The sequence below is a fragment of the Chelonoidis abingdonii genome, chromosome 1, assembly GCF_003597395.2.
Source record: "Chelonoidis abingdonii isolate Lonesome George chromosome 1, CheloAbing_2.0, whole genome shotgun sequence".
NCBI classification, from domain to species: domain Eukaryota; kingdom Metazoa; phylum Chordata; order Testudines; family Testudinidae; genus Chelonoidis; species Chelonoidis abingdonii.
Genome location: NC_133769.1, coordinates 197,352,858 through 197,373,548, shown reverse-complemented (window position 1 = coordinate 197,373,548; position 20,691 = coordinate 197,352,858). Strand labels below are relative to the sequence as shown.

Genomic DNA, 20,691 nt, shown 5'->3' with positions numbered 1-20,691 from the left:
GGAGGCAGGGCAGGGGTGAACTGGGGCGAGGAGTTCCTCTGTGTGCCATCCCCCCTTACTTGCTGCAGGCGGCCCTCCTTGCATCCCCCCTGCCCCAGCTCCCTCCGCCTAAATGCCAGCGGTGACTGGGGCTGCCGAAGATCCGGCTGCCGCGGTCACTGCCGAAGAAAATGCCGCCACCCAAATCCTAGCGCCCTAGGTGACTGCCTAGGTCACCCACCTAATAGGTTGCACCAGCCCTGGGTAACAGGCAGTGAGGAGCTCCTGCTGCTATTGGCCTTGCTTCAGCAGCTACCACACTCCACCTGAGCTCATTCAGTGCCTACACCTGCTGACTCTCGCTGCAAGGCTGCCCCTGCCAGTCCTGCTGTTGCCAGGCCACCCCCTTTCACCTGCGGGTCTCTCCTGCTCCTGATGACAGGCTGTTGCCTGAGGTTTGTGCCCAAGGCAGCAACCACATGCAGCACTGCTCCTCCAACACTCCCCCAAACCAGACTTATGCACCACCACTCGGTGCATGCCCAGGCTATTACATCCATGTTAAAAAGTGGGCAGGCGTGGCCCCCCGGTCTCCTTGATTCTCGTGCCCCTGGGCCCCCAGGTATGGGAGACCCAAATATTCTTTGTGTCTAGAGCTCTAATAAATCTTAATTCATCTCTGGTAATACACCCTTGTAGTTACTCCTAATTTACACCAGTGTAAGTGAGATCAGAAGCCTGAATTGCTGTTCTCACTCCCGCATAAAAAAAATCCCAACTACTAGAGAAATACAGCACTAGATTCTCAGCTGGTGTAAGTCAGTACTGAATTCAGTAAAGCTGGGAAAATTTACCCCAGTTGCTGGGGATCTGACCCAAAATTTTTAGGAAATACTGAAATGTGATTTAGCACAAGCAGCAATGAGAATAAGGGGAATCAGGAAATAAGTCAAAAGACAAAACTTGAGAAGATGAAAATAAATGCCTGTGAAAGTATTTTGACATGATTGGTGTAGATGCAGATTAATTTAAAAATAAAAAACTGGAGAATCTGAACATTCTTGTAGAGTTATGTATGAGATCTGAATCTCATCTATCTGATAGCAGTGATAGCAAATGTGAAAACAATGTATCTGTTGATGAAGTTATCTTATTTCTTTAATGGATTAAAGATAAACTATCAGATTATCAAGGCATAAATGTTGGCCAGGGGGCCAAATTCAGACATAGTAAACAGGTGCAACCCTATTGAATTTGATGGAGTTGCACCTACTTGGTCTGTAAATCACTATAATTTAAATCATGGTTTCTCAAACAGGGGTTGCCGCTTGTGTAGGGAAAGCCCCTGGCGGGCCGGGAGGGTATGTTTACCTGCCCCATCCACAGGTCCATCTGATCGCGGCTCCCACTGGCCATAATGGGACATATTGGCTGCTGCTTCCAGCAACTCCCATTGGCCCAGAGCAGCAATCTGCGGCCAGTGGAAGCCATGATTGGCGAGACCTGCACACGGGGCAGGTAAACAAACTGACCTGGCTTGCCAGGGGCTTTCCCTACACAAGCGGCAACCCCTGTTTGAGAAATCCTGATTTAAATTACCATTGTTCAGCTATTTCCGGCCTTTAACTCAAATGAGGTGCTGCAGGGTAATCAAGAACATAAGGGAAAAGGCGCTTGTTTTAATGGTTAATTTCTAACACAAATAAAACACATGCTAATAAATGAACGGGTGGACAAGCCACAGGTTTGCAAAATGTTTTTGTTGGTATGTGGGTTGTTTTTTCTTTGTTTGTTTGCCTTAAGGGTGTTAATGTTTTGTGTTTTTTTACAGAGGGGAAATAACACATTCCCAAAAAGTCCTTTCATCCCTCTCCCCTCCCCAAGTCCTCCCTCTCCCAGCCACCAATAGATGCATCTACAATGGGCCTTTTATGAACAAAAACACCTGTGGATTTTTCTCATTTTTGTGTGCATTCTTTAATATTTCAAAGTGCATTTCTTGGCATGTAACTCATTACAAAGACAGACTGGTGGGTGGTGGTGGGTTTTTTTTTGAGGTCATAGACTAAATATTTTGGTCTCTGGGCCCTATCCCCATTAATTCTAGAACAGAGTTAACTGAAATATTTATATATGGTTGTAGGATTCATACTTAACAAATACTTTGAAGATATTGTTTCCAGCTTCATTGGAACAATTTTCTTATTCAATATCAAAGCAATTTTTTATTATCATCTACAATAGGTAAAACTATGCTATAACTTTCCTCAGATAATATAGTTTTTTAGTTTCTCTTAATATAAATATGGCCACAAACTGTGAAATAAGCATAGAGGCCTGTAATCATGTTTGAAAAGTGTTTTAGATGTAGTGAAAAAATCTTACAGTGGACATTGTCTGTTTTATATTCACTTTTCCATATGTTGATTCTCTGGCTGCAAGCAAAATAGGCAGTCTAGTTCCAGCAGATCCAGAAAAATCAGATTTGAATATTATGTCTGATTTAAAAAAAAAGAAAAATGCAAGTACAAATACAACCATTGTTCAAACACTTCCAGTAGAATGTGCTCAAGCCATTCACCACTCAAAGGTCTGATCCTGCTTCTATTAACATCAGTGGGAGCAGGACTGGTACCAAAAATTAAAATATGGCTTTTATGGTAGATGATCATAGAATTGTAGGACTGGAAAGGACCTCAAGACCTTGCATTCGTGGCAGGACTAAGTATTATTTAGACCAGAGGTTCTCAAACAGTAGTCGGCGAGCTCCATTCTGCAGATAGTTCCCTCTAAGGTGCGTTCCTGGGCAGCTGAACACAAGAGAATGAAGGGTCACCCACCTAATTAGTGGAGCTGCACCTGCCTGCGTGGCTCCAGTAATTAGGTGCCTGGATCCTGGAGAAGATGCACATGTAAGGTGAGGTGGTGGCCTTGGGGGGGATTAGGGGGTTGATGGGGAGGGCAGTGGGCTGAGAAGAGTGCGGTGGGCGGAATTTGAGATGTGCAGGGCTGTGGCAGCCAGAAAAAGAGTCAACTTTCCCCAGCTCCAGGGCTATGGCTGCCGGGAAGAGACGGCCCTCCTTCCCAGCCTTAGCTCCGGGGCTGCTGCGGTGAGGGAGAGAGGGCACATCCATCATATTAGAAAGGTAAGACTACTGATATTAAAATGAATTGTGTGCTTTTATTTGTAGAACAAAAATGTTTAAGTTCTTTTTATATAGTGCTTTTATCCAAAGTGCTTTACAATAGTTAGTTAACAGTACAAACAACATTTGGAAAGATCATTAAGTGGTTTACCAAGACCCTCAGCAATTTTCAAGTGGTCCACCAAAAAAAAGTTTGAGAACCACCAATTTAGACCATCTCTGACAGGTATTTGTTTAACCTGCTCGTAAAAATTTCCAGTGATGGAGATTCCAAAACCTCCCAAGGCAGGTAACAACCCTGACAGGAAGTTTTTCCTAATGTCCAACTTAAATCATCCTTGCTGCAATTTAAGACCATAGCTTCTTGTCCTGTCCTCAGAGGTTAAAGCAAACAATTTTTCTCCCTCCTCGCAACAACCTTTTATGTACTTGAAGACTGTCAGCATGTCCCCCCACACCCCCATTCAGTCTTCTCTTCTCCAGACTAAACAAATCCATTTTTTTAAATCTTCCTGCACAGGTCATGTTTTCTAGACCTTTGTTCATTTTTGTTGCTCTTCTCTGGACTTTCTCCAATTTGTCCACATTTTCCCTGAACAATAGCCCAGTTAACCCCAAATCATAGAATTTCAGGGTTGGAAGGGAATCTCAGAAAGTCATCTAGTCCAACCGCCTGCTCAGAGCAGGGCCAATCCCCAGACAGATTTTTGCCCCAATCCCTAAATGACCCCCCTCAAGGATTGAACTCACAACCCTGAGTTTAGCAGAGCAATGCTCAAACCACTGAGTTATCCTCAGCACAGAGTAGAATAGAAGAATTACTTCACATCTTTCTTACAACACTCTTGCTACTACATCTCAGAATTATGTTTGCTTTTTTGCAATAGTGTTACACTGTTCGCTCATATTTAGCTTGTGGTCCACTATGACCCCCAGATCCCTTTCTGCTTTACTCCTTCCTATGCAGTCATTTCCCCTTTTGTATGTGTGCAACTGATTATTTCTTCCTGTGTGGAGTACTTTGCATTTGTCCTTATTGAATTTCATCCTACTTACTTCAGACCATTTCTCCAGATCATTTTGAATTTTAATCCTATCCTCCAAAGCTTTTGCAACCCCTCCCACCTTGGTATCGGCTACAAATTTTATAAGTGTACTCTCTATATCATTATCTAAATCATTGATGAAGATATTGAAAGGAACCAGACCCAGAACTGATCCCTGCGGGGCCCCACTTGATATGCCCTTCCACTTGATTGTGAACCACTGATAACTACTCTGTGGAAATGGTTTCCCACCAAGTTATGAACCCACTTTTTAGTAGCTCCATCTAGATTGTATTTCCCTAGTTTGCTTGAGGTCATGCGAGACAGTATCAAAAGTCTTACTGAAGTCAAGGTACACCATATCTACAGCTTCCCCCATCCATAAAACTTGTTACCCTGTCAAAGAAAGCTATTTGTTCTTGACAAATGCATGCTTTTATTTAACACTTGATTATGATGGTAAAGTAACACTTAAAACATGGTAAAAAAAATCTAACCACAATTTAGGTAATTACATGCCACAATTGGCTTTGGTTTTTCATATGTACAGCAGCAGTGTCAGTCAGGGTGGAGGTTTGTGTTTGCACATGCCAATGGCAACTCCTAAAATCCTCCAGGCAATTCCTGCTTTTTGAAGCTATTGTGATGTAAAGCCAGAGCAGAGAGGTAAGCAACAAATAATAGGTCAGACACAGGAATACATATCTGATAACAGGCATGTCCTGTATATGTTCTAAACAATTAAGCATAGCTGTTTGAGTGTGCATAGAGTAAAAGGGATGGATGGTTGTTTTTCTTATACTTGCTCCATGTAGCAGGTACAAAAAGATATAAGCACAGACAGAAATCGGTTGTGTGTGCTGTGATTTACCAGATCTACATTTAGTAATTTGTTAAGTTTCAAAAACTGTCCCCAACATTGACTGAAAGCACACAGCTTGCGCTGTATATAGTGAGATTCTGGGCATAAACTGTGCTTGGACTTCCTTCAAGTGACAGGTGCATCTGCTGTCACATTAGGCGTGTGATTTCTATCAAGTCACAGCCTATCAGTGCACACTGCTATGTTGGGGTTGTGCAGCGTGCTCCATCTAATGTATAACTGCTGATTTCAGAGCGCCAGATATGAACCCCACCAAGCTATCGTGGCACTAGCTGAACAATGATGTGAGGAGCAGCCCAGGAGGAAAGGCTCACAGTCATCCAGCTGTCTCCCGCACCTAGCGAGAGAAAAGGATGCTCCAGGGGGATGCAACTGGCTCCGCTGCCCGGCCTGTTGTGTGCTCTCAGCAGCTCCCCGCTGCCCTCGCACACACGCCAGCAATTACAGCTGCTTGGTCCATCGCGTCAGTACCCTGACTTCGCAGGGCGCTTTGCGAAGCTCGGCTCCACTGGCTCGCGCGTGTGTGTGTGTGAACGGCCCCCACAGCATCACGTCGGGCGTGGACGGGCCGGGGGCAGACACGCTGCCTCTGTGCACACGTCAGTGCCACCCACCGAGCTGAAACGTGAGCCCCGGAGAGGCAGCAGCGAGACAAAGGGGGCGGGCGAGTCCCGGGCAGCGCAGCGCCCAGCTGACAGGCGGGCGAGAGGCTGCAGCTCAGCCCCTCCCCCCCGGGTGCGCTCTTTGCTTTCCCGCGGGGCCGGGCGCTGTGCCCCGCCCCCACTCCGGTCTCTGCCCCACAGCGGCGGAGGAGCCGTCCCCTCCCGCTGTCCGGCCGCAGCCCGCTTGCATGGATGGACACGCAGCGGCGCGGCCGCGGAGCCCCGCTTCCCAAGCTGGTGCTGCTCTTTGTCTTCGCAGGTCAGTGGGGAGGGTGCGGGGCGGCTGCCGGGGCGCCAGAGAGCACGGGGCGGGGCGGCTCGGAGATGACCCAGGGGCAGGCCGGGGCTGCACGGCGGACGTCCTGCCGCAGCTGCCCTGCTCTCCCCCGCCGCCCACGTTCCACGGCTGCTCAGGCTCCAGCAGGAGCCCGCGGAACGCAGTGGTGCCGAGGCTGGGGGCCACGGAGGAGTCACGGCGCCTGGGGCACTTCAGCGGGATTCCCCTCTTGGAAGCTGGCAAGTGGCTGGCTCCGGCCCCTGAGGGCTTCATTGCGCAGGGCTGTCCGCCTCAGGCACAGGCCGGCGTCCCGCCGAGCGGGGCTCGGAAGAAGAAGAAAGAGGCTGGGCGAACGCGCTGCAGGGGCTGGGGACTCGCTTAACCCAGGTTTACTAAGCGGCTCCGAATCCAGGAAGCTTTGCTTTCTCACTAGGATGAGCGGTTTTCAGTGGAGGAAAATCCTTTGTACTCCACAGCAGGTGCTCGGATTTGATTTGAAATTGCCGATAATTAGAGTAAATAAAGTAGGGGCACATTTCTCCTAGGTCTATCGTCTGCTCCTGAGAACAATTACATTTGTCTTTACTATGTTGATTTTTAAATGGATCATAATCACATTTATTTATCTTTCAAACTAATTTAACTAAACCAAATTAATACAAAGAAGTCTCCAGACATCCTCCACTATGCAACATGCCCCTGTTGCAGTAATTTAGGACCTTGTCCTGCACCTATTTAAATCAGGGCAGCAGAAGTGGGTCTCTACTGCTGATAGTCACACTCCAGCAGAGCAAATCAATATTTTACTTTCTCTGCCTGGGTCTGCTCTTACTGAAATGAATGGTAAAGCTCCTACTGACTTTAATGAGAGCAAGGTCAGTCCTTGGACTAAAAGTCAAACATCTGTAGCTCTATGTAAGCATCTGTAGTTCCATGGTTGTATCTATATGAGTCTCTCTTTTGCAGTCCTTCGACAGTTGCACAACCACAAATGGAAGCACATTAGTAGTGCTACTGCAGACAGCTGACAGCATTTTTACCACCCTGCCATGTCAATTTACACAGAGAAGGAGGTGTACATGACATGGTAGGTTTAAAAAAACAAAACAAGAAAACCAGTCCCATGTCTGCCATTACCATACAGCAGAGGTGGGCAACCTGCAGCCCATCAGGGTAATCTGCTGGTGGGCCACCAGACATTTTGTTTACATTTGCATGGCCTCCCGCAGCTCCCAGTGGCCGCGGTTTGCCATTCCTGGCCAATGGGAGCTACAGGAAGCAGCAGCCAGAATGTCCCACCACTGCTATACAAGGAGGAAGCGCTGCAATGGTGGGAGACTTTTAAAAGAAAAAAAAAGCTATACAAATCCCATGATTACAATGGAGTGGCTGCCACTTACAGCCGGTCTGAATTTAGCCCAAGGGGACTAATTTACCTCATATTGCCCTCATTAGAAAAGTACTGAGGCCTCAAATAGGAAAGAATCCCTATTCAAGACAGCACTCTTTGGGATTTAAGGACCTGGATAAAGTTAAGCACATGCTTAAGTGGTTTCCAGACTCAGTAACTTTAAAATTGACAGTACAATAATCAGTCAGAAGTTACCAAGATTCTGTGGTTTGTACACTTAACAATTAAGCATAGTACTATTCTTTCACATAAGAGTATCTTGTATGTTAGCTGATAACTTTTGCCACTTTTGGAGAAGTTTCATTATTGTTGGTAATTTAAATTGATTTGTTTCATTTGTGGTGTTTGATCAAATAATTGATAATCAACATTCTTTGAATGAGAAGCTTGTGTACAAAACATTTCTCTGGGATTCTCTCAAAAAGGTAATCGTGCCGGTTTTAAGTCTCTCTACTGCTACCAAAAATTAACTAGCTTGCTCACTCACTTCCCCTAAATGAGCACTACAAGATTTTTAAATCTCTCCTTATGGGCTAGGTGACCTAGCACCAGTAAAACCAGGAGGCAGTGATTGCTGTAGCTATGTAGATGAACACTGTATGATTCTTCCACTTCCTCTCCTATGTTCATTATTATGAGGAAGCAAGGCTCTGAAACATATGGGGCCTGACCTGACTGGCATGAGAAGCCCCACTGAAAACTAATGCAGAAATGTTCACAAGGGCTTAATCTGTAGTTGAAATGGGGCAAAAGTCTCCAAATTAAACTCTCAATTGCACTTATGGAAACCCATTTTCTTCCAATTAGGACCTCAATGGGACTGCATCTGTTTAACTAAGGAATTAATTTGGCTTGTTAAATCTTTATTATTGGGGTTAATGACCTACAAGATGGAAAGACCCCAAGCAGACTCTGAGCCCAGGTTGGGTTTATGACCGTTAGAAAAACATCTTGATATGTAAACATAACAAAATTGCACTGGAAATCAGTGAGCTGCAGTAAACATGGAACCTGGCAATAACAGTTTTACTGAGATACTTTTTCAGAGGAGAACCTGAACTTTGAGTTCTGGCTTTTACTTAGGAGGAACTGGTTTGTTTCTTTAAAAACAGCAACAAAATCACAGCTAGTGAAAAACTTTTCTCTTTCTTCAATATATGGATATTCATTCTTCGTTTGCTAACCTTTGATTTTATTTCTTTTTACAGTTTGATTATTCTGTCATTCTCAGAAAATCACACATTAAAGGAGGGGTGGGGGCAAAAGTGGTTGTATCCTTCTAGCTAGGAGTGCCCCTGGCACAAAGATGTTCTACACTCCTCTGCTTGCAGCCCCTAATACAGAGAATGAATTGGAGACAGAGTTAGTGGGGGAAGAGTCAAAGTGCACTGTGCTTCAGTTGTTCTTAGCTAGCAGATGGTGCCTTCAGGACTATTGCCAGCTGGCCCAGCTCAAAGCAGCCCCCAGGCTGCTCTAGCTTACGCCTAGGGCTGGGGATTAGACCCAGAATCAAGGACCTATAATCAGCTCCCACACAGCTTCACTCTCTGCTTGTCCCAGCATACAACTCGGTGAACCAGAATCTGTCCCTAGATATTTCTTTGTATTTATAGTTAAAATATAAAAAGATAATCTGTACTGTTGGAAATTTGAAATTCTTTTTCAAAAAACAGAGGGAGAAAGCCTACATAGCCAAACTGCAAAATACAGATATGCATTGACACCTGAAGATGTACTCTTCAAGCCAGTTGGAATTCTGATGGAGTTCGGATTACAGAGTCAGATCAAACCTCAAGTGAAGCCCTGTCAGTGACTGATTCAATGCAAAAAGCTGCTAAAAATGCATCTTCTTTAAAGCTGTGCTATATAGTTTTTTACTATTGAGACTGCATTGTTATTTTTATTCTGCAGAAGATTGTCTTGCACAGTGTGACAATGACTGCAAAGCTTACTGCTGTGATGGGACTACTCCCTACTGCTGCTCGTATTATGCCTATATTGGGAATGTCCTTTCGTAAGTATTGTCACTTTCTTGAGAAAATTGATGCCCCGGATTTATGGCTTGCTGTAAAGTTAGATGACTGAAAACTGTTTGGCAATAAACATTTCAAGATTGTTTCCTGCTAATAACATCATAAATATTTCCAGAATAAAAACCCTTAATGGTCCCATGAAATCCAAGCGTTGTATACTTTTAAAGTATGTATTCATGTCAGTAGATTTGGCTAGATCATCATCTTGTGTAAATTAATATAAATTCTTTGTGATCGTTGGAGCTACACTGATTTATTCAAGCTGAGAACAGGCCAGAACAAAGACATTAGTTAAGTGGGCTAGATTATTGTAAATTTGATCTTCCTAGTTTGTTTGTTTTTTTTGAGCATATGTCATTTGTATTTTTGAAAAATTGTGTTTTGTTTTTAGTTAGAATTCATTGTAAACATTTCAGATTAGGGTCTGCTGGTCTTTCACGTTCTAGTGTGTGTGGCACATTGTAAGGACTTGCACATTGTGGTATGTGTAAAAACAATGGCTGCTGATGGAGGGGAAACAAGGATATTCCCATACCAAAAGAAATGCAAGAGTTAAATTGTCCATTCAACATGCATGTGTATAAACAGATCCCAATCGTGTAATTAAATCCGCTAATCTTTGTCGCAAAGTGTGGCTCTGTTTGAAATCAGTAAGGTTTCTTGTAGGTGACCAAATCTGCACTAACAAGTCTAATTGTAGGTTCAGTGTCTAAACGCAGTGATAGCCAGTAAGTTTTCCACATGTGCATCAGAACAAAGCAAACGTTAAAACATACAATGGTATTCTGTGATAAATTGTGCTGCAAATTGTGTTTAGCAATTGCATCAATAGTTTCTATTCAACTTTCAGAATGCAAACTGACAATTATTTGTTACATATATTTGATCAAAACCAAAGTAGCAACGTCATGCCTTTAAAACAGTGTTTCCCAAACTTGGGACCCCGCTTGTGCAGGGAAAGTCCCTGGTGGGCCGGGCCGGGCCAGTTTTTTACCTGCCGCATCCGCGGGTTTGGCCGACCACGGCTCCCACCAGCTCCAGGACAATGGGGGCCGCTGGAAGCGGCAGCCAGTACGTCCCTCGACCCGTGCCGCTTCCAGCAGCTCCCATTGGCCTGGACCAGCAAACCACAGCCGGTGGGAGCTACAATCCGCTGAACCTACGAATGCGGCAGGTAAACAAAGCAGCCCGGCCTGCCAGGGGCTTTCCCTGCACAAGCGGCATCCCAAGTTTGGAAAACACTGCTTTAAAAGATAAAAAGAGATTTCTTCTGTTTTGGTCCTGGAACATTGGGAGTATATCAGTGTTTCATTTAGCATACTTCATCATGCTTTGAAGGAGCAGACATACTGATGATATCTTATTTTATACAAGGCCTTTGGACCAAATTAGAAACTTTTTAGACAAAAGTAAATAACCTAACAATAGAGTGTCAGAATCTAGTGTTCCTCTGGAAATAGGAGAATACGTATTCAAGATTTCCTGGTATTGTCTGAGAATTAAAATAGGTTCTTGCTTCCACCCAAGGGATAAAATGTTCCAATTTAATTTTCTTTTCTATGTAATGAAAACTCATTGTAAGGATGTTTCCTCATTTGTTAATGGAGAGAGAGGGTGGTTGTTTCTGAGATCCCTATCCCAGCATGTATGTCTTACATAGAGGGGTGGGAATGTTAGCAAGGGCTATCATACCTCAGAGACAACCTTGTCGTTGTTGAGTGGGCCAAAAAAACAATTTAATCTACTGCCCCACAAACCTAACCAGTTCTGTCCTTCCTGATAACAGTGCTCAGCACAGGGATTTGGGGAGGGTCAACAAAATGATTCCTTAGCATCCTGCAAGATTAAACTGACCCATTTTATATAAAGGGCAGGGATAGGAGGAAGTCTTCAGGTCACAGTGCCTTCAGCTGCAGGAGAATGGAGACGACCCGCTTTTATTGGTGTTTATGCATCGTTTCCAGCATATGTAATACACAGTTTTGCAGCGGACAGTTATCTGACACCTGGGAGTTGCTGGGCCGGTGGACGGTTTTGTGTGGGTTTGGATGAATTTTACTGCTTGATAGAACATTGCAAACACTAATTGTAACAGCATTTCTGTGACGGAGGCATGTACATTATTCCAATTTTTACAAATGCTAAGATACCAGTGCTGATGAGACGAGTATAAATGCCAACAGAGAAGGAGAGTTTAAGCTAGAAAGATTAAGTGACTTGACTGAGCCCAGACAGGGAACTAGTTAGTGTCACAGGCAGGGTTAGAATGCTGAAGTTTCTACAGTTCATTACACCAGTCAGTCTCTTAATTTATTGAGCTGCCCCTCTTTGTAGCCAGAGGCCATGCTGAGTGCTTAACAGTGGAGCTGTCTCAGGGTACGTCTACACTATAGGATTATTCCAATTTTACATAAACCAGTTTTGTAAAACAGATTGTATAAAGTCGAATGCACACGGCCACACAAAGCACAATAATTCAGTGGTTTGCGTCCATGTACCGAGACTAGCGTCGATTTCTGGAGCATTGCACTGTGGGTAGCTATCCCGTAGTTCCTGCAGTCTCCCCCGCCCATTGGAATTCTGGGTTGAGATCCCAATACATGATGGGGCAAAAACAGTGTCGTGGGTGATTCTGGGTAAATGTCGTCACTCATTCCTTCCTCCATGAAAGCAACGGCAGACAATCATTTCACGTCCTTTTTCCCTGGATTGCCTTGGCAGATGCCATAGCGTGGCAACCATGGAGCCCGTTTTGCCTTTTGTCACTGTCACCCTATGTGTACTGAATGCCGCTGACAGAGGCGGTACTGCAGCGCTACATAGCAGCATTTACTTGCCTTTGCAAGGTAGCAGAGATGGTCACCAGTCGTTCTGTACTGTCTGCTGTGCCAGTGTAAATTGGCAATGAGATGACAGTTATCAGTCATTCTGTACTGTCTGCTGCTGTCATGGGTGCTCCTGGCTGACCTTCGCTGAAGTCGGCTGGGGGCGCAAAGACAAAAATGGGAATGACCCCTCAGGTCATTTCCTCCTTTATGTTGTATCTAAAAATAGAGTCAGTCCTGCCTAGCATCTGGGGCAAGTGTACTAGAGAACCAGTGTATCAGAGAACCAGAGAGCACAGCCGCTCCATGTCAGATCCCACAGAAATGATGAGCTGCATGCTATTCTAGGGGGTGTCCGTGCAACAACTCCACCCGTTGCTTCCCTCCTCCCTCAACCCTTCTGGGCTACCATTGCAGGGTCCCCCCATTTGTGTGATGAAGTAATAAAGAATGCAGGAATAAGCAACACTGACTTTTTAGTGAGATAAAATGAGGGGGAGGCAGCCTCCAGCTGCTATGATAGTCCAGGCAGGACATTAAAAGGTGGAGGGGAGAGGAGCGCAGCATCCCTATGGCTGCTATGCATAGTCCAGGCAAGTAACAGAATCTTTTCTTTAGAACATAAGGGTGGGGAGGGGGCCTGATGGAATTTCAGCCCACTTGCTCAAGATCGAGGACCGGTTACCCACCGTTCTGATGCCATCTAACTGGAATGACACAGGAGTCATTCTATTTTTTTACCTCAGGCACCCTCTGGCTACCTCACCTGAGGCCAAGCCAGGAGCACTCACAGGCGAGGACGAGACGGTTTACTCAGTCCTACTCACTGTACCGTCTGCCACAGGGGGAAACGGACGGGGATAGGAGCTGCTAGTTCACTGTCCAGCACCGTGTCCTACCAGCAGCAAATGCATAGACATACGGTGACATTGAAAAAAGTCAAAGAAATGATTTTTCCCTTTTTCTTTTCACAGTGGGGACGGGAGTAAACTTGACGAGATCATACACCTGAACCACATCCGGAAACAACCTTGTTTGACCTTACAGGCATTGAGCTCCAAGCCAAGAATGCAAATGCTTTTCAGTGACTGCGGGGACTGTGGGATAGCTGGAGTCCTCAGTCCCCCCTCCCTTCCTCCATGAGCATCCATTTGATTCTTTGGCTTTCCATTACACTTGTCACACAGCACTCTGCTGTGGACTCTGCATCAGAGCCTGGAGATTTTTTTCAAATGCTTTGGCATTTTGTCTTCTGTAATGGAGCTCTGATAGAACCGATTTGTCTCCCCATACAGCGATCAGTTCCAATATCTCTCTTTGGATTTGGGACTGCATCGCCACCCGTGCTGATCAGAACTCCATGCTGGGCAAACAGGAAATGCAATTCAAAAGTTTGCGGGGCTTTTCCTGTCTACCTGGCCAGTGCATCCGAGTTCAGATTGCTTTCCAGAGTGGTCACATTAGTGCACTGTGGGATATCGCCTGGAGGCCAATACCATCGATTTGCAGCAACACTAACCCTAATCCGATATGGTGATACCAATTTCAGCACTACTCCTCTCGTTGGGGAGTAGTACAGAAACCGGTTTAAAGAGCCCTTTATATCAATATAAAGGGCCTTGTTGTGTGGACGGGTGCACGGTTAAATCGGTTTAACGCTGCTAAAATCGGTATAAACGCGTAGTGTAGACCAGGCCTCAGTTGCAAGGTACTGTCTGGGGGAGATTGCATTAGTAAATTCTATGCCATCACTAGCAGCTTAAGTAGCACCCAGCCTCAGACGCACCCACAGCTCTCAGTGGGTCTAGCATCTTCCCAGAGCTGGGTGAAAAATGGGGCGAAATATTGAATAACTTAGTTACAAAATGATGTGAAATAAGTCAAATAATTTTTTGATGACTGTCATTTGACCAGATCTAGGTCCTCCAAAAAACCGAGGGATTTGAGGGTGTGGGTTTTTGTCCCCATAGACCAATCATGAGTAATGAATACCTTGGGTATTTAGGAAAGTCACTGGCAAAGGTTCAACCCTAGTGATCAGTTTATATTCTCAGGGATATTTTCACAAAAGAGGTGGAAATGAAAGCTGAGATTGTCACCAATGTTCAAGGCTTCAGAATTAGTGAGAAGGGGCACTGCAGGCTTTACAAACCTAAAAGCCAACTCGGCATTGCTGTCCGTCCAGGCACCTTTGTTTGTAGGGCAGTTTAAGGGATGCATTTTCTTGCAAAGTTTATGAAGTCCTTTTGGTAAACATTTTCAGACTGATTATTTTGAGTCCTACTTGGACTGAAAAATACAGCCTTTCACTCCAGTGACATCAAAAACCAAATGGAAGGCAGGGCACATAAAAACCTTAGAATTCTGTGATTTCATTAAAGATAGATGAGATTTGCAAAAGGGAAGGCTGAACAAACCCAAAAGAAGTGCTGAGAAAGTAGCAGTCTGATGACTATTGAATTGACAGGTGAACTTCAGGGGAAAATGCTTTTGTTACAATCTGGGGACTGTGGTTTGTGGCAGGAAGGAAGGAAGAGGGACAGAAAGAATGGAAGGAAAAAAGGCAGACGTGTTCAATATAAAATTTTTATGCATACTCCAAGCTGCAGATCTGGAAAAAAGATGAATATGTAGTGGCAGAAAGTATGGCGTATGCAGTAAGATACGTGATATCAAGCAAAGGGTACTTCTGACTGGAAACAGTATGTAAATGAGGAAGGTGCCTGACTGAATTCAACGAGGGTCGTGATAAACAGGGATTTTATTCATTTCAGATATCAGTGACCTGGAATAAGAAATGTTCATTAAGTTGATTCATGGTTTTGTGTGGACAGTTGATATGAAGGAAAAGTGTAGGAACATTCAGAATGTCTTGGATAAACTAGGAGTTTGGGCAGAGACTGGATTTATGTACTTCACAGTAAATATAAAATAATGAAATTCAGGATTCATGATAAATTCTAAAATACTAAGCAACAGTTGTCTAAGACAGTGGTTCCCAAACTTGTTCTGCTGCTTGTGCAGGGTAAGCCCCCTGGCGGACCAGGCTGGTTAGTTTACCTGCCACGTCCACAGGTTTGGCTGATCGCGGCTCCCAGTGACCATGGTTCGCTGTTCCAGGCCAATGGGGGCTACTGGAAGCGGTGGTCAGTATGTCTCTCGGCCACACTGCTTCCAGCAGCTCCCATTGGCCTGGAGCAGCAAACCGCAGCCAGTGGGAGCCGCGATTGGCCGAACCTGCGGATGCAGCAGGTAAACAAACTGCCCCTGCCCACTAGGGACTTTCCCTGCACAAGCGGCAGAACAAGTTTGGGAACCACTGGTGTCATAAGTAGATAGGTAAGGTAAGGGTTAAGTTTCTTTTACCTGGAAAGGGTAACCAAACACCTGACCAGAGGACCAATCAGAGAACTGGATTGTTTAAAGTCAGGGGCGGGAATTTGTATACCAGGGGTCTTTGTTGTTTGCTCAGCTGTGAGTAAACAAGGTTTCCTCCTAACTCCATCTTATCTTAAAGTTTCTTCTAAACATCTGTAAGTACCCAGGGAACGCAAAGTAATTCGGCTATGATGATCTTTGTGGTGTATTTACCTGTATGTTGATTTGTTGGACTGGTTTAATTGGGCTATCTTTAAATCAGACTGTTTTTTCATATCTTCTTATAAGCAAGAGCCTGTATTGAGTTTCTTAATGCAAGATTATTGTTTTATATTTTCTTTCTATTTTTATATAAACTTTTTCTTTTAAAACGTGTGGAAGTTTCTTTTCCTAGGGAGGCAAAGGGAAGGGAAAAGCCAGGCTGTGAGCTATTTTCCTATTGCTTTCAGGGAAGGAGCAGGCTACGGGGCAAGAGACAAAGAATCATCTCTGTTCTCTTGTGGTTGAAGTTTTTTTCCTGTTACTGCTACGAGAGCAGACACGGGGGAAGGCAAAGCCAAGCTGGTGGCATTTTGCATCTCAATTGTCCTGAGGGTAGAGAACGCTTATCGCTTGGGAAGTAGAGAAACCGGTTTCTGTGCAAGGCGGGGAAGGAGGGGAGAAGGGATTTTTTCCCCTGCTTTTAGCATCCAAGGGATTTGGAATCTGGAGGTCCCACCCAGGGAGGGTTGGGGACACCAGAGAGAGGAAAGGGGGAGGTCAGGCCCCCTAAAGTAAATTACCTACCTGACCTGGTGGCAGCCCAAATACCCAAGCTGGTAGTGAGCTTGGGGGAGTTTCAGGTAAGCCCCCAGACTTTTGGACGCAAAAGTCCAGGTTTGGGACAGGACCAGATTGTGGACGCTAAAGTCCAGGTCTGGGACTGGGAGGCTAGATTACCACAACTGGTCTAAGAGATACACTTGCATCTGTTTTTGTAAAAAATTTTTACAATCTGCTTGAAATACACTGATTAAAAGAGGTTTAATTTTAATATTCAGGTAGTTCACATGTCTAGAAGCACATTTGATTACAAAATGTCAATTTTCTGGCAATTACAGTTTTGTGCTTGTGTCTTTTCAGAAGCATAAGGGCCACTTTATTGCAAGCCCAAAGGACTGATTTATAAAACTTTCCATCTGAGTTTAATTCTGGTTTCCAATAGGAGGATTTCCCAGTGGGAGTGGACGTGGGGTTTGAATCATGAGGTGAAGGGGTAGAGTCTGAAGACCCTTGTGTGGAGTGTTGGGAGTTAGTATAAAGATGCCAGAAATACGTGGGAAAGGTCAATTCAATGGATTAGAAGTAGTTTTATGTGCTATCATGACAGAGAGAACGAGTATCAAATTCATTCTTCCACTCCTCAGGCCTCAATCATCTGAAAGCCCTTCAGATATATATTGGGTGCTACTCTAATGCAAATAATCTTTCTCAAACCATGTGACCTGCAAAAGCTGCATTCTTGAGAGACAACAGGCTATTTCCATCTGTTCCTATTAATTTAGAACCCTATTGAGGGCGAAGACTAAATATTCTTCCTAAATTTCCTTTCCTTTCCTTTTCTTTCTTCTTCCACGCCATCAGGTACATAAGTCAGTTTTCACCATTAGTTTTGGACTTATGTTGGTCTGTTCTGGCTTCTGAGTGTCATGTTGATGGATTTAGTTCCTTTCTCTGTTCTGTGTAACTTTTCTTTAGATCATCCTATCTTTCACTTTGCAGAGGGTGTCCATGTTATCACTTGATGTGGAAGTAGTGTTACGTGTCATTCTTAAAGTGTGCCCTAAATATGAGCATAGTCTTTGTCTTGTCATAGGATGCTTTAAGTTGGTGTTTTCTACTTAGAATTTCTGATACTATAATGAACTTTTTCCAGTGGACTCTGAAAATTGTCCACAGGCATGTATTTTGGAGTACATTGATCATCTGATCAATGGCTGTTACATGTTTCGATGACTCTGCTCCATGAACAAGGACCAACATGATGCTGGTGTTAAAAATTTGTATTTTTGTCAGTGCTGATCATTCTACTTTTCCAAATCTTCTAAAATTTATGAAAAGTGCTTGCTATTTTTATACTCATTGCTTGGCATCCAGCCTGGTGTCACCATCATGGCACATGTCACTCCCTAGATACGTGAAGTGACTTACTTATTCTTGTTTCTCCATGTACTTTCATGGTTGATTTTTGGAACATTGATAGCCATATATTTTGTCTTTCCCTTGTTGATAAACAAACCAACTTGTTTTGCTATTTCTACCAAAACCAGGGTCTTTTCTTCCATTAAAGTGAGGTGTTGAACTGAGCAAGACATTGTCATCAGCAAAACCAAAGTCATTCAATTGTACCTTATCATTTGTCCATAAAATACCTCAGTTGCCTTCTGCAGTTACTTTCCTCATGATGCCGTCAAAGACCAGTGCAAACAGCCGTGCGGCATAATACACTCTTGCCTTACTCTAGTTGTCTCTGCAGACCTTTATGTGATGTTATCACCATCTCTGTGCAGTTAGCATTCTCATATATGCCTTTGATTATTTTTGTTAGTATTCCATGGTGAGCCATAATGTTCTAGAGGCTGTCTCTGTGTACACTGACAAAAGCCTTAATAGCCTTAAAGCTTAAACGTTTCTCCTAAATTGCAATATACTAGATCAGTGGTTCAGGAGCTAAATTAGCAGTCAACATTACCCCAGAAGAGCCACAGTAGTGTGAATTCATTGTTTCATTTACTATTTTTATACATACGTATATATATTATTCTCACAGCAAAATGACTGCCCCCAAGTATTATTTTATCAGCTACAATTAGTTAATAATATAGTGAAAGCATCCTGATTGGTTAATAACTTAGAATGGTTGTTAATCACACCGTGTTTTAATTTCATATGCTGCAAAGAGCAGCAGAAGACACATTAAAAAGCCGCTTGTGAGCCTCAGTCTCAGTGTCACTGTGCTAGATTAGGCTGTGTAGTCCTAACCTAAAGGAACTGCAGTGAAACAATCTAATATCATTACTCATATCTTTGAGCCATTTAATATCAAGCATATTGTGACTAACCAGAAATAGAAAGATTCTTGTTAACATTGTGGCTCCTACCTTATACTTTGTACTAATTCCTAAGACTCATTAACGTAAGATGAAATTCTGATAGAGGGCTACACAATCACCTTTTAGCTCTCATTTGCTACTTCTTGTGACTGCTTATGTATACCAGGCGAAATATCTAATTCAAATGGACAGTAGGAGAATAAAATCACAGTCAAAAATGAAAATTTGTGGCTTTCATTCTCTACAGTTTTATAACAACAATAAAAACATGTGTTTCTGACACAAGAAGCAGTATTTCACATCCTTACACGTTTTTTTGGAGACATCTTATTGACTAAAATTTAATCTTTGACAGTGCATATTTCCAGGAATAAAATAAAATGTCAGCTTTGCAATAATGTTTTCAAAATTGCTATATGGCAGGTGTACTGTTAATGCTGTTTCACTTAACTACAATATGTTTCAAGTAATATATTGGATATTGACTTCTGTGGAAGGAGAATGAGGCCTTTGGCAATTAACATCTATATCTGGCAGCCACAGAGTTTCATTATCTTCCAATATAGTTTATTTCATGTTAACAATATCAGAGGGACAATAATTTTTTTTATTCATAAAAAATGTCAATTAGCCATATAAATCATGTGAGCTTTTATCAATGGTCATTGTTTTAGATTATTTTGGTTTAGCAATTTATAAATTAGTTTTAATTTGTTTTTGCTAGACTGCTTCTTTCTGTCAGGGAGGTTATTCTATCTTTTTTCTGCCTCTTTTCTACCTCCTACAGAGGCCCAAAATCTGCTCTATAAAGTAAACATGGGACTTTGGTGGTAGAGTTGCCAGTTTTGGTTTGACATAATCCTGGAGGTTTCTTCATATGACATCTTTAATTCCTGGAGACTCCAAGACAATCCTGGAGGGTTGGCAACCCTAACTGGGGTACGTATGTATAGGGCCCTACCAAATTCACAGCCATGAAACACACATCATGGGCCATGAAATCTGGTCTTTTGTGTGTTTTTACCCTATACTATACAGATTTTATGGGGGAGACCAGTGTTTCTCAAATTAGGGGTTCTGACCCAAAAGGGAGTTGTGGAGGGTCACAAAGTTATTTTAGGGGAGTTGTGGAATTGCTACACTTACTTCTGTGCTGCCTTCAGAGCTGGGCAGCCAGAGAGTGGCTGCTGTTGGCCGGGTGCCCAGCTCTGAAGGCAGCGCCTCACTAGCAGCAGTGCAGAAGAAAGGGTGACAATACCGTAGCATGCCATATTTACTTCTGCACTGCTGCTGATGGTGACTCTGCCGTCAGAGCTGCGATTCCGGCAGGGGTGCTGGAACAGTTTGTATAGTCGGGGTTCCGAGAGCCATTGAACCAAACTGTAAACCCTGTATATGATAGCAACCACTTCAAGACAGAGGGTGCTGCAGCACCCCCCACTCCCAGCACCACTAGTTCCAGCACCTATGGATCCCAGCCAGCAGCCGCCACTCTCCCGCTGCCCAGCTCTGACGGCAGTGCTGCCACCAGCAGCAGCGCATAAATCAGGATAACAGACTGCAACCCCTCTCCCTGTGCACGTGCGCACACACACGCAATAACCTTGTGACCCCACACACACAAAACTCCTTTTTGAGTCAGGACCCCTACACTTACAACACTGTGAAATTTCAGATTTAAATAGCTGAAATCATGACATTTATTATTTTTAAAATCCTATGTCCGTGAAATTGACCAAAATGGACTGTGAATTTGGTAGGGAAAAATTGTGAGTAAGAGATTATTGTTCTCAGTCTAGGGGTTCTCTTCTAGGTTTGTGGTTATAGGTGACCCCTTAAGATTGTGTTTGATATTCTGGAGTGTCTAGGAAAGTAGCATTCATGTACTCCTATATGTAATTTGAACTCTGCTTCACAGTCAGTAAATGAGTATATCAATTAAATCATCTTATACTCTAT

The 20,691-nt window shown here is 43.7% G+C and overlaps 1 protein-coding gene across 1 annotated transcript in view; it reads left to right on the top strand.

Moving 5' to 3' along the window:
- The first annotated feature begins 5,875 nt into the window (after positions 1-5,875).
- The window catches only part of CYYR1 (cysteine and tyrosine rich 1), a 94,726-nt gene continuing 79,910 nt past the window's right edge, over positions 5,876-20,691 (top strand). The window contains exons 1-2 of the mRNA XM_075062018.1: positions 5,876-5,975; positions 9,316-9,418. Of these exons, the coding sequence (XP_074918119.1) occupies positions 5,909-5,975; positions 9,316-9,418 (170 nt within the window). The 5' untranslated portion in view covers positions 5,876-5,908. The remainder of the gene's footprint in view (positions 5,976-9,315; positions 9,419-20,691) is intronic.